At 54.4% G+C, this 13605-nt stretch overlaps 3 protein-coding genes across 3 annotated transcripts; 2 read left to right on the top strand and 1 right to left on the bottom strand.

The window, feature by feature from the left end:
• Window positions 1-1212: 1212 nt before the first annotated feature.
• BO82DRAFT_418569 (acetyl-CoA synthetase-like protein) lies at window positions 1213-8882 on the top strand (the record flags this gene model as incomplete). The annotated part of the gene is made up of 1 exon (XM_025640075.1): window positions 1213-8882. Exon 1 carries the CDS (start codon window positions 1551-1553, stop codon window positions 8880-8882), a length of 7332 nt encoding a protein of 2443 aa, XP_025496398.1. The 5' UTR covers window positions 1213-1550.
• A 67-nt stretch (window positions 8883-8949) lies between these two features.
• On the bottom strand, window positions 8950-10182 carry BO82DRAFT_388869 (uncharacterized protein). Its single transcript, XM_025638412.1, has 4 exons — window positions 10072-10182; window positions 9776-10016; window positions 9659-9709; window positions 8950-9591 (listed from the first exon to the last, which is right to left on the bottom strand). The coding sequence occupies exons 2-4, from the start codon at window positions 9891-9893 to the stop codon at window positions 9272-9274; spliced, it is 489 nt and encodes a 162-aa protein (XP_025496397.1). The 5' UTR covers window positions 9894-10016; window positions 10072-10182; the 3' UTR covers window positions 8950-9271.
• A 1447-nt stretch (window positions 10183-11629) lies between these two features.
• On the top strand, window positions 11630-13601 carry BO82DRAFT_350468 (ankyrin). The gene has a single exon (XM_025634161.1). It carries the CDS (start codon window positions 11642-11644, stop codon window positions 13514-13516), a length of 1875 nt encoding a protein of 624 aa, XP_025496396.1. The 5' UTR covers window positions 11630-11641; the 3' UTR covers window positions 13517-13601.
• Window positions 13602-13605: the final 4 nt, after the last annotated feature.

The following is a 13605-nucleotide window of genomic DNA, read 5'->3' as shown; positions in this document are numbered from 1 at the left end:
TATTCCCCTCGAAGAGTGCCAGCGTTGTACTACTTATTTTGCCTGTCTATACGGATCATCTCTACAGACTCCATTTCTGCGCTTGGCACGTTCCCAAACCACACTGCACAGGGTGCGATAATCTTGAACCCCTTGCAGAGCCCTGAGACCCTCAGCGGAGAGTAGGTTCCGAGCACTGCCGGAGAAGTGGGCTTTGTGTCGAGACACTAGATATCTGAAAAGTATTGAGTACCGGTGGTTGATTTGATATGAAGGCTGGCAGGGAGTGCAGCGCAGGGTCCAGGAGATTGTGGGTTTTGTGTCGATCGTCGGTTGAGTGTACGCATCTGTACAGGAAACCCACGATATCCAGAAATAGCAGAACTGTGATTGACGACGAAGAGTTTGGCGGAATTGTTTCGGAAGGGGATTTTACTCTTGAGAAAAAAAAAAGAGTGGAGCTTCCAAGCCGCAGCGGGTGACGAATATCATCTTCCCGATCGGGAAAAAGCAGCATGTTCCGAGCCCACGGTACTTCCCGATCTATGCCCGAGACTCTTCCATGGATGCTGTCTGTTCCTTCATCTACACCAACATCAAAAACAAACTTGCAGCGAAGACCCTCTCATCTCAATCCTGAGCCGTCATAGAATCATTATTATAGCATACGATGAGCATTGCATCCAAAAGCCAGCTATCCGTCAATGCAACCAGCTGATTTCCTTGAATCAGTGCCGAAAACTCGGCATATCTCTAGCGTATACTGAGGACTTGGCACCTTGCAGAAAGAACTACTCAAACAGTAATCTACGCGACCCTGTTGGAAGCTGAGCAGAAGTCCAAGCTTCTCCCCTGCCAGTAAAATTGAGCTCATGAGCCATGAGCCATGAGCCATGAACCATGACGTAAACCAAGCCAAGGCCACGATGAGATCCACAGTGGGTCGATGAGCAAGATGAGGAAACTCTATCTAATCGCTTACCGTCACCGTCACGGTCATGACTGTATCAAAACACAAGCTGCCAGCTGCCATACTAGCCCTTACAGCTATTGCAGCTCTGAACACGTCTAGCCACTTCTTCACACTGTCACGCAATGCTACAGCGGAGACAGGAGATCAGAGCCAGTCCCGGCTTAGACTGACCCCGAGGCAATGAATGGACCCCAAGGTTGATCCTCAGGGACAGCAGCACACTCAGCTCAGTACTGGGTGTCCACGCACAAGAGGGGATCAAGCCGGAAGCATAGCCGGATCTGGAAAAGAGAGAAAGAGTCTGTCCTGTCAGTTAGTGAGTGAGTGACCTAGCAATTGCAAATTGCCAGGCACGAGACAAGAATCTCACTCGAGAGCTCCGAACTGCGAAGCTCAAGCTTGCTTATCCTTCCCAACTTTTCTTCTCGATCACAATTGCTCTCGCGAACTTACCTCCCTGCATGATCACATCAACCTCTGTCGTTCCAAACCCGCGCAATTCACCACCTCTAGCTATATGTAATCAGCAAGTGCGACTTGCCAAATACCCCTCATTCGTTCTAATCACTGCCCTTACTCTCACTTGACGCGCGCAGTCATGTTGCAGATCGTGCCTGGTGCCTTCGACGCAGCACTCTGCCACTTCCCGACCGAGAATCTCCAGCACAATGCGCCGGAGTTCCAGTCAATCCCAGTGCGCGCGGGCGCATGCTCCACCGAGGCTGTGTTGGAAGCTTGGACGGTCGTACTACGATACTACACGGGGAGTGATGTCCTCTCCTTTGGATTGGCGGACAGCACGGTGGCCGATACCTTGTGGTTCGCAGTGTGCCACGGTGAGATCCCTGGCGACACTGCTCTGGCGCAGCTTCAGCCGTCGGTCCAACAGCCCGCGCAGGATGTACCGACCGTCCAGAATTTCAAGGACTGGGCGGCCTTGAGCAGATCATTCAATACGCTTATCTGGAAGTCGACGCAAACTCAGGAACCACACTTTGCGCAAGTCGATCCCTTTGATGTAAGCCAACCCACTCCTCGAATCATCACTCGATCTTCCCTGCTGACCGGTCAGTTTCCCCTTATACTCTCAGTCACCGATGCGACAGAAGAGCTCCAAGTGACCCTTCATTATGCCGCCCAGGCTATCGGCGACAGCATCGCAGCTGCAGTTGCGGAAGCGGTTGCGAAAGCGACAGCGGCCATCCGCGACGAACCCTACACCACAATCGGAGAGGTAGACCTTCTTGGACCGTCCTCGTGGGCGCGATTCCAGGAGCTGAATGCGACGGTGTCTCCGACCATCGAGACCTGTCTGCATGAACAGATCGACGAAGCGGCGAAGCAGTATCCGAATCGCACGGCGCTGGAATGCTGGGATGGGTCCGTATCGTATTCGGAACTGGTAGACTACACTGCGCGACTGGGCAACTTCCTCATCTCCCAGAACGTTGGACCAGAGGTGTTCGTGCCCGTCTGCTTCGACAAGTCCCTCTGGGCCGTAGTCTCCATGTTGGGAGTTCTCAAGGCCGGCGGTGCATTCGTCTGCATCGACCCTGCCCAGCCGATAGACCGTCTCAGGACAATCATAAGCGAAGTAGAAGCCAGCCTGGTACTCACGACGCCGGGCTATGTGAACATGGTGTCGCCGAATGTGTCCCATGTCACCGCGGTGGACGCAGACTTCATTCAAAACCTACCCCCCTGCCTCGAACTCCCTAAGCGCGCCAGCCCGCACGATGCAGCCTTCGCAATTTTCACCTCCGGTAGTACCGGAAAACCCAAGGGGATCGTACACGAACATCGCGCGGTGTGCTCTAGTGTCAGTGCACACAGTGAACCGCTAAACATCAACAGCGACACCCGGACATTCCAATTCGCAGCTTATACGTTCATCGTGAACACCTTCGAGCTGTTCACCCCGCTGGTTAAGGGTGGCTGTGTCTGCGTCCCCTCCAAGGAGGACCGGCTGGGTCGGACAACAGCGGCGATGCGTGAACTCCGAGCCAACTGGTTTTGCACGACGCCCTCCTTCCTACGATCCATCAAACCGGAAGACGTTCCGGATATCAAGACGCTACTCCTGGCCGGTGAGCCAGTCCAGCAGGATAACCTTGACACGTGGCGCAGTCGAGTGCGGATGTTGAACATGTACGGGGCAAGCGAAGCGTCCGTCTGCGTGACGGGAGATCTTTCGGGGTCCGTCGAGCGCTCAACGATCGGTCGGGGCACAGGTGTCGCTGCTTGGGTCGCCGACATCAACAATCACGATCGGCTGGCTCCGCTCGGTGCGACCGGTGAACTGGTGGTCGAAGGTCCAGTGCTAGCACGAGAGTACATCCACCAACCGGAGAAGACGGCTTCTGTCTTTATTTCGAACACCCAATGGCTGAAGGATATTCGGGGCGCGTCGTCGCCCGATCGGGCTTACAAGACTGGTGACTTGGTGCGACTGGGAAGCAATGGCCAGATCAACCTGGTCGGACGCAAAGATATGCAGGTGAAATTGCGCGGCCAGCGTATCGAGCTGGAGGAGGTCGAATTCCACCTGCGCCAAGCTTTGCCCCGCGGTACAGAGGCAGCAGTAGGCCTTGTAAAGCCGGTCGACCAGCAGGACCGACCCATGCTGGCGGCTTTCGTGGCACTCAGAAAGGGATTCGACGATAACTTTCGGACTCCCGACCCGGCATCAGCGGAGGATCTCGAGGCGTTGACCCAGGGCTGGAAGAGCAAACTCTCTGCTGCTGTTCCCGCGTACATGGTTCCTTCGACAATGGTCAAGCTGAACCATATGCCGCTATCCCCATCCGGCAAAACCAACCGCAAGGCGATCAGTGAATTCGCCTCACAGTTGACTGTTGCCCAGCTGACAAGTGCCACTAAGAAGGATCACCGGGAGCCTGCCACCGAGACTGGCTTTGCGCTTCGCAAAGTCTGGGCCGAAGTCTTGCAGGTTGAGGAGGAGTCGATTTCAGCAGACGATGACTTTCTGCAGCTGGGTGGCAACTCCATCGATGCCATGAAAGTCGTGAACCTTTGCGGGTGTGAAAATATTGGATTGAGCGTGGCAGATGTCTTCACCCATCCGACTCTGGACGATATGGCAGAAGCTTCCATTCTGCTCGACAGCATCCAGCCGTTTGAGGATGTACCGTTCTCCTTGCTTAACACCAGCGAAGATCTCAACAGCGTGCTCGACGCTGCAGCCGAGCAGTGTCGCGTCGACAAATCAGCTATCGAAGACCTGTACCCTTGCACCGCGATGCAGGAAGGTCTGATGGCGCTCTCGGATAGTCGCAATGGAGTGTACATGGCGCAGCACACTCTTGCTCTCGGACCGAACATTGACCTGGAACGATTCAAGCAAGCATGCCAGGACGTAGTCACCGCACACCCCATCCTGCGGACGCGCATCATCTACCGGCAGCAGTCGGTATCGCTACAGGCTGTGATCCAGGAAAATGTTGACTGGCGTACTGGAGAAAGCCTCGAGGAGTACTTGGCCAATGATAAAAAGCAGCCTATGGGGGCAGGAGATGTTTTGACCCGCTACGGCCTTGCTCCTGGGGAGCACGGATGGATCTTCGTATGGACCGCTCACCACGCTGTCTACGACGCCTGGACACTAGATCTTGTCTTTGAACGGATTGACAAGGCATACAAGGGTCAGCGGCCGACTCGAGATGCGACCTTCAAGGCATTCATGAACCACGTGGTCCAGACCGACACCAAAGACTCCACCGATTTCTGGCAACACTACCTCGCTGGCGCGATTCGGAACGAGTTCCCGTGCACTGTCTCTACCGCAAAGCAGCCGGTGTCGGACTCCACTTCGATCTACGAGATGACTCTTCCTCGCACAGACAACCTGCCGGGAATCACGATGGCGTCGATGATTCGTGCAGCCTGGGGGATTCTGATCGGGTCCCATTCCGAGTCCGAGGATGTGGTGTTCGGAAACATTGTTTCTGGTCGAAATGCTCCTGTGCTGGACATCGATCGTCTGGTCGGTCCGGGGATTGCTGCCGTCCCAGTGCGAGTCAAGGTTCCAGGCGATGCTAGCACTACAGTTAAAGAGTTTGTCGGCAACCTGCAGGCTCAGGCCGCTAGGATGATCGCCTTCGAGCAACTGGGACTGCAGAACATCGGTCGGTTGAGCACGGAGGCAGCCAGTGCTTGTGACTTCCAGACGCTGCTTGTTGTCCAGCCCGCCAAGGAAAAGCCGGCAACTGTTGAAGAGCCAGACCTGACAGCTGTATCCGACGCCGATGCCAACTTCGGAACATACGCCCTCACTTTGGAATGCACCTTGCAGGCCCAGGGAGTAAGGTGTGCCGCTCACTTCGACTCCAGTCTCATCGCAGCCGACTACGTCCAGCGGATCCTTGCTCAGTTGGAACACCTCCTCCAGCAGTTCTGCGCCTCAAATGCAGAGACCAAGTTGGACGATCTCACCTTCATCAGTGCTAAGGATGAGGAGAGCATCCGGCAATGGAACCAAAACATTCCGGCCCCGGTCCATAAGACCATTCATCAGTTGATCGAAGAGCGTATCACCGAGCAGACTAGCAAAGAAGCTGTCTGCTCGTGGGATGGTTCCTTCTCCTATGCCGACTTGGACAAGCACTCTGCCCGCTTGGCACATCGCCTTGCTGAGCTCAACGTCCAGCCTGAAGACTTTGTGCCTTGTTGTTTCGAGAAGAGCCGGTGGCCCGTCGCTGCTATGCTGGGTGTCATGCGTGCTGGTGGTGCCTTCTTGAACATCGATCCGTCACAGCCTAAGAGTCGTATCCAGCTCATGATCACCAAATTGAAGGCCAAGACTATTGTATGCTCGCCCGAGCAACACGAGTTGTGTCTATCTCTGGGACCCGAATACAATGTAGTAGTTTTGTCTGCAGACACACCGGAAGAGCCTGCAACCAGTGGTCTCCCTGCGACGAGTGTCACCCCTCAGAATTCTGCCTACGTTATTTTCACATCTGGAAGTACGGGAGAACCTAAGGGTACGGTGATCCAACACGGTGCATACGCCTCCGCATCCACAACTCATGCATCGACGATGCTGATGAATAATTCGACTCGCGCGTTGCAATTTGCTTCGTTCACTTTCGACGCTAGCTTGGTCGAAATTCTCACAACGCTAGTTGTCGGCGGTTGCGTGTGCGTGGCGTCCGAAGAGCAGCGCAAGCGCGATGTGACGGAGGCAATCCGGGAGACCAACTGCAACTGGGCCGCTTTGACCCCCTCTTTTGTGAACCTCATCAACCCTGATGATGTTCCGTCACTAGAGACACTGATTCTGGCTGGTGAAGCTATGTCTCAATCGCACATCGAGACCTGGGCCCATCGACTTCGATTGGTCAACGCTTATGGCCCTAGTGAATGCTGTGTGTGCAGCACGAGTAACTTTGAGATCACCAGCCAGTCAAGCCCAAGGAACATTGGGCGGGCATGCTCAGGTGCCACCTGGGTTGTCATGCCCGACAATCACCATAGACTAGTGCCGGTAGGAAGCGTTGGAGAGCTCGTTATGGAAGGATGGAACGTGGGTCGTGGATATCTCGCAGAGCCAGCCAAGACACAGGCTGCTTTCGTTGAGAACCCAAGGTGGCTCAACAAGCAAGATGCTTCACGGCCTCCTGTGGTGTACAAGACTGGTGATCTTGTGCGCTATAATCCCGACGGTACATTGAGCTTCCAGCGGCGCAAGGACACTCAGGTGAAGCTGCGTGGTCAGCGTATCGAACTGGGAGAAATCGAGTATCGCATCAAGCAGAGCCTGCCGAATAAACCGGATGCCGTCGTTGACATCCTTTCCTCCAAGGACGCTTCTAGCCAGCCTCGCTTGGTAGCATTCCTCCCTGTTCCCATTGAAGAAGTTTCCTCTTCTACCATCATTATCCCTCCACCAAGCGACCGTCATATGACAGCGGTGTCCGGGCTAGAGGACCGGCTGGCCGACTTCCTGCCAATGCACATGATTCCCAGTGCCTACCTTCCAGTGAACTACATTCCCAGGCTACCATCTGGCAAGGCAGACCGCAAGACACTGATCCGGTGCGGTAGCGAGATGACTCAAAGACAGATGGCCGAATACACCGGATCAACTGAGGAGGCGCGACCCCCGACTACGGAGATGCAGCTTGCCTTGCAGCAACTATGGGTCGAGGTTCTCAAGACATCGGCCGCGCAGATCAGTCTCAATGACAACTTCCTTCGGCTGGGAGGTGATTCGATCACGGCCATGCGACTAGCGTCCGCGGCTCGTGCCCAAGGCATCCCTCTCTCGACTGCCACCGTCTTTCAGCACCCGACTCTGGAGGCGATGAGTACCGTAGCGGAAACGCTGTCGCATCAACAGCGACCCCAGACATTTGAACCTTTCTCAACGCTCAAGTCCTTCACCAAGGACAAGTTGTTGGACGATATTGTGCTGCCGCAAGTAGACTTTCCTGCCTTCAACATCGAAGACGTGCTTGAGGTCACCGACTTTCAGTCGCTTGCTATTGGCGGTGGGCTGAACAAGACTCGCGGCTGGAGCAATTACCTTGTGTTCAATTTTACCGGGCCGATTGACCTGCGACGCTTGCAGACGGCCTGCGAGGAGCTGCTGAAGCACCACGCAATCCTTCGCACGGTGTTTGTGAAGACCGACTCGCAACTATTGCAAGTCGTGCTGCGGTCGGTGACTCCCGAATACACGTTCCATATCCAGGATGATCAAGACCCATCCGAAATACTTGTTCGTGAAGATCTTGCTCGCCCGCCACGTCTAGGCGAGCCCATTGTCCGATTTATGGTGATCAAGAATGGAGCGATTCGACACCGTCTCATCATGCGCATCTCTCACGGGCAATACGACGGCTCCTCCATGCCACTCTTGATGCAAGACCTCCGCAATGCCTACAGAAGCGAGTCTCTTGTGAAGCGACCCCAGTTTGCCGATTTCGTGCGCATGCAGTTACTCGCCAATGAGGGCGCCGAGGCCTTCTACCGACGGATGTTGGCTGGATCCGCGATGACCGCGGTGGTCGAACACACCAAGCCATCCATCACCAACGTGCTCAACACAATGATTGTGGACATGGTCCCCTTGGTCGCATACAAGGACCACGGGATCACCGCCGCTACGGTGATCAAAGCAGCGTGGGCGATGGTGCTGGGGGAGTTGGCAGCCACAGCGGACGTGGTCTATGGCCACATGGTGTCGGGTCGCAACCTTGCCCTGGACAACGTCGAGTCCGTCATGGGACCGTGTCTGAACATCGTGCCCGTCCGAGTGGACATGACCGCTGTGCGTACGGTCCTCGAGCTGCTGCGGATGATCCAGCAACAGCAGACCGACACAATTCCGCACGAGAGCCTCGGGTTCCAGCACATTATCGACCAGTGTACCGATTGGCCTGCCGCGACGCGATTCAGTTCGGTCTTCCAGTACCAAGAGTTTGGAGCGGAAGAGGATCCCACGCAGCCGGTCTCGATAGAAGGGACCTTGAAATGTGCCCCCGGATTCATCTGCCCTGCCCCCGATGCTTGTGATTTGTCAATTCTAGCCACCCCGGTGGGCTCACAGGTGCGGATCGAGATGATCTTTTCGACTCATGCCATGTCGCAGTCATTCGCGGAGGAGACATTGAAGAAGCTGTGCGCCAAGGTGGAGGCGATCGCGCGCCAAGATGTCAACACGCCGCTGCCGTCGCAGGAGCAGCTCGCGTCGCGACAAGCGGTCATCCCGTTACCTGAGCCGGGAAAGAGTATGGCAGATGGGCTCGTCAATGGGATTGTAAAGCAAATGGTAAATGGAATCAATGCGATGGGTGAGATGAGCGGATTGAATGGGAAGGTAGAGGGGGGAAGTGAGGCAGAAGAAGGAGAAGGAGGAGCGGCTGATCACGAGATCAGCTTGTTGGCCTCAGTGCCTATAAATTAAGGCATCCAGCTCTAACCGCCGTCTTTATACATCTGTACTCCGTATAATATCAAATAACTCTATTTTCCTAGAACTATGACCCTCCACATAGTCTCCTATATACCAGGCACTGACCCGAGAACTGCTGATCCAGAGATCTCATAGACTCGTGCAGCCAACAAACGCTTCAAGCAGTCAACGATGTAGTACAAAACACCCACCCTTGCGACTTCATCAAGCCAGTCACAGTAAATGCACCCTTCTCCATGCTTCCACAATGTCACATCGTCACCACCATCACCCTTCAAAGCCACAGTGCCCTACCAACAGACTTCTTTTGAGCATTCTCTCACCCTACTACACCGCCACAACAAGCCTTTCCGCCCCAACAATGCTAAATGTAACACCATCTAACACCCCTTGCATTCCTTCACCCACAATGAGATCGGCTGATACTGGGACCCCGATCCCTTCCCCAGATGATAGATCTCCCTGATTTGGCCCGAGTTGGGATCCACCCCGAAGGCACTGCTCTTCCCGTTGACCGTCAGGTAATTCTGATTGTCGACCCCGAATCCCGCCACGACGGCACCGCTGGGCGCGTCGGCGTTGGGGCTCGTCAGCGTCACGGGCGCATCCGTACTCCCCATGACGTAGAAGTGTTGCACGCCAGCAGAGGACCGGTGCTGCGCTGCTCCGGTGATTTTGCTGTTGTTGTTGCCTCCTCTCACTGTTCCTCAATCCACATGCTTAGTAGTTGGGACGGATAAGGTAAAGATTGAGTGGATGGAGCTCACAGATCAGGATGGGGTAGTTGTCGATGTCTCCGGTACCAATGAAGGCATGAGCTAAGGCGATGTCAGGTCAAGAGCGAATATCTCAGATGGGGGTAAACGGGGGAATAGAGGACATACTTCCGTCGGTAACTACAGTCCAGCCTCCATCTGCGACAAGAGTATACGCAGAGGGAAAGGGAAGAGCTGCGGCGCCAGCTGCGAGTGCGGACACGACAGCCGCAATGGAAGTTTTCATGGCGATGTTAATGAGGGCTCCGCCTAAGCAAGAGGTCAAGGCAAGTGCAAGAGACCAGGAATGATGGGCGGTTTTATAATGGGTCGGGTGGCCAATGCTTGTGGCCGTGCCTTCTGCGTCAGTCTGCATCATGATGTTATTCATAGTCTGGGCAGGTGCGAGAGCGCCTCTGTCTTACCTGCCTGAGAGTAGCTGCAGGGATTGGATCAAGGTCCGGCCTTTAGATTTGTTCCAGATGAGACTACCTTGGACGAACTGATCTTTGTTCTGCCGTTGGAATTGACTTTTGTCCACCCTTGACTTTTCGCAGACGTAAAGACCGGCTCTTATATCTCGAACCTGGCTCGGGACTTCCGAATTGGAGACCTTGTCTTTGTGCTGGTAGAAGTCGAGAAGGGCTGATTTTTGGAGCATTGTGCAACCCCCTTGAGCCACGGTATGGACGATCCCTGTGGCGTTGAAGACCGGCTGTCGATCTTCTGACTGAGATTTCGGGCAGCCAAAGTATTGGACCGCCATCCACCACTCTACTCTCACGCTTACAGACACCTCTTAAGACTCGCGGGAGACTCTAATACAGAATTCTTTTCGTCATGAGTTGCGAGCTCCGAGAATGCGACCACGACTCGTAGTCCTTGCATATGCTCCAATATAGAGAAGACTGCATGACTGAAGGGTGCAGACTGTTAGTTGTGTGGCGAGTGTGACTATCGCCTGTAACAGAAGTGAAAAATATCACATGTGAGTATCTGTCTACGGGAACCAAACCATGACTTACTATGTTTTCCAGCATGGATGCATCTCCGAGGACACAGAGGCCTGCACAGACCGTTGTGCATTATGATGGAAAATGCTGAGTCATCTGTACAAGCATAAAGTCTTCTCCCCGTTGTAGTATCCTAACTACTTGCCTCACTACAACCATGGATTACTAGGTTCTATCGGGTTTTAGCATTGGAAATATTGCCATTAATCATTCATCAGGCATTCTAAAGCACCTATAATCACTATCGATGTTCCATCACCAACAACTTTAAAGAGCAGCAGACTGGGATATATATAGTTCCTTCATCTTGTACACACGCATTGGATATCAAGAAGTCTGCTGTTCTCTCCGCTAGTACATCGTACACGGTCAACATCACAGATACACAAGTTTGTGGTCCCATACACTCGTAGCATGTTCTTTCATCGCCTCTCTTTCAGAAGCATTGCCACAGTACCACAGGAGTTTTAAGTTGTGGTCGCTGTATCGCGGAGATAACTTTATCTTTTAAGAAAACTTGATATCGGCCAGAAAAGCGTCAGGTCTAGCAGTATAAAGCTGAAACGATGAAAATTCATTAAGGGAAAGTACATAAGCATTTCTAGATACCTTCACCTGCTGCGAACCTGCTGCATGTGTATCCAACAAGTATAACCGTCGTCATCGGGGAACAACAGCTCTCTACGCAAACTAGTTGAAGAGAGAAAGAGAGAGATTAGCCCGTGCCTTCCATAGTATATACATATAAATAACAGTTGACGTTGAGAACGGTTTCGGGGCTATCGCGTGGCAGTACATTGCGATATGACTTCCCCGTAATTCCACGCATCCCCGCACTAACAAAGGGCGCCTTCCCGCATCGGGACCCCGCTGGAAAATGTTTCTGCGGGTAACATATAAAGCCCACCCGCCTTCCCCTTGCAGCCACTCCCCCTTCACTACTTATCGTGACTGTTCTGCCCATCCATACCTCGGACGCAAAATGTCATACCCTGAGTTCCACGAACGCCACCGCACCTTCGCCTTCCACGACACCGACGGCACCCCAGTGTACGAGGATGGGTGGGGAGCGCTCTGCGGCCGCATCGTGGCGCGAAACGACCTCGCAGCTCTCCGACTCTATCACGCATCGCCCAACACGCGGGTGTTCTGGGAAGGTTACGAAGCCCCCTACTGGCATCCCTTTTTTGTGGCAGCCGGATCCGGTAGCTGGGAGGCCCTTCGCGCCCTCATCGAGATCTACCTAACGGATCCAACGTATAATAACCCTGATCAGCCGCCGCTAGACCAATACCTAACGCAGCTGGACTTCTCGCCCATCAACGAGGCGTGTGCTGCTGCGAATCGGGAGATGGTGCTCTGGCTTCTGCAGCACGATCCCCCGTTGGCGACGCTGCAGGACCGGAATGCCCGCGGCCACACGCCGCTGTTCAGCGCTGCCAGTGGGCTTAGGCGGGGGGTGGGCTTTGCGGAGCATGAGGAGTTCATTCACTTTCTACTAGACCAGGGATGTTCGGCTCGGGATTCGGATGTTTTTCATAATGGACAGGAGGACGAGCAAGAGAGACGCGGCGATGATGGCAATGCTAGTGAGCCATCGCAGTCTGCGAAAGAGCTGCAAGAGACCATGCTCGGAGCCGCAATACCGCATGCTAGCTACCAGTTAACCTCGCGGCTGATCGCAGAAGGCGCAGACGTGCATGCCCGGCAGAGCTGGGGTGATCCTACCCTGTGGATGACTGATGAGGGTGTCATGGGACGCAGCAGAGAAGTCACCGCCTTACATATCGCTAGCGTGTACCGAAATCTCGAGGGGATTCGTGCGCTGGTGGACCATCGCGGCGAGGGGGTGAGTGTGGCGGAAATGATTTCCCGCAAGGACGATCAGGGCCGGATTCCCCTACACTGGGCTTTGATGGGCACGCCGGACGACAAGCCTCGAAAAGTGAACAAGGATGATGACACAGATGATGAATTGGCGCATGAAGAGAAGATACCCTCCGAACGGTTGGCTGAGACCGTCAAATACCTTCTAGCAGTAGACCCTGAGACAATTAACGCCCGAGACCGGCTGGGGGCCACGGCATTTCATTATGCGGTGAGATCCCGGCACGCGGGACCCGCGAGCGTTCTGGCGGTGGTGGAGATGTTGCTGGATGCTGGACCGCTAGCGGCGACTTTGAAGTCTGTCCGCAACGACGAACGCGAGGGAGACACTTTCGAGCCTACAATTCTACAGGATGCAGTAGATGGCCATGGTATGCGATACGGGAAAGTCAACGATGCGCGGTTCACGCAATTGATCGAGATTTTGCTGGCCCACGGGGCCGATGCTCGGCTGTGTCTGCATCGCCTGTGTGCCCACGGTTGGACTGAGCACATTCCACGGGCAATGTTTGAGCGTCTACTGCAAGCTTCGCCAGACATAAACGCGACGGATGCTGATGGCTGTACGGCGATGCATTATCTCGTCAGAAAGATGGATCAGGTCGAGGCAGCTAGGTATCTGATCGCCTGTGGAGCGGAGGTGGACGTGGCTGACCAGCAGGGGAATACACCCCTCCACCAGGTGATGAAAGGGACACTCATCCGCAAGCTCGACGAACGTGGGCGCCCTGACCCCTCGCAGCCCAAGGATGCTCCGGTCCAAGCACGAAAGCAATGGATCGAAATGCTGGTGGAGGCAGGAGGCTCGATAGATCGACCCAATGCTTATGGAAAGACTCCTAAAAAGCTGCTGGAGGAGCTCACAGAGAGGTTAGAGCAAAGGCGGATGGCCGAGGCTACCCAAATTGGTCGAGGACGTGGACGCGGCGTAAGAGAAGGAGCGACAGATCCTCGCAAGGTTACTGGCTAGCTTTGACGTCCAGGCAGTGGATAGGAAACACTTGCAATGGGAGGAATTGCGCACGTTTTTGTTGATATAGAAGCTAATGCTGGAGGTGC

This window comes from Aspergillus uvarum (genome assembly GCF_003184745.1).
Source record: "Aspergillus uvarum CBS 121591 unplaced genomic scaffold BO82scaffold_4, whole genome shotgun sequence".
Taxonomy (NCBI): domain Eukaryota; kingdom Fungi; phylum Ascomycota; class Eurotiomycetes; order Eurotiales; family Aspergillaceae; genus Aspergillus; species Aspergillus uvarum.
This window is presented reverse-complemented; position numbering and strand designations above follow the sequence as displayed.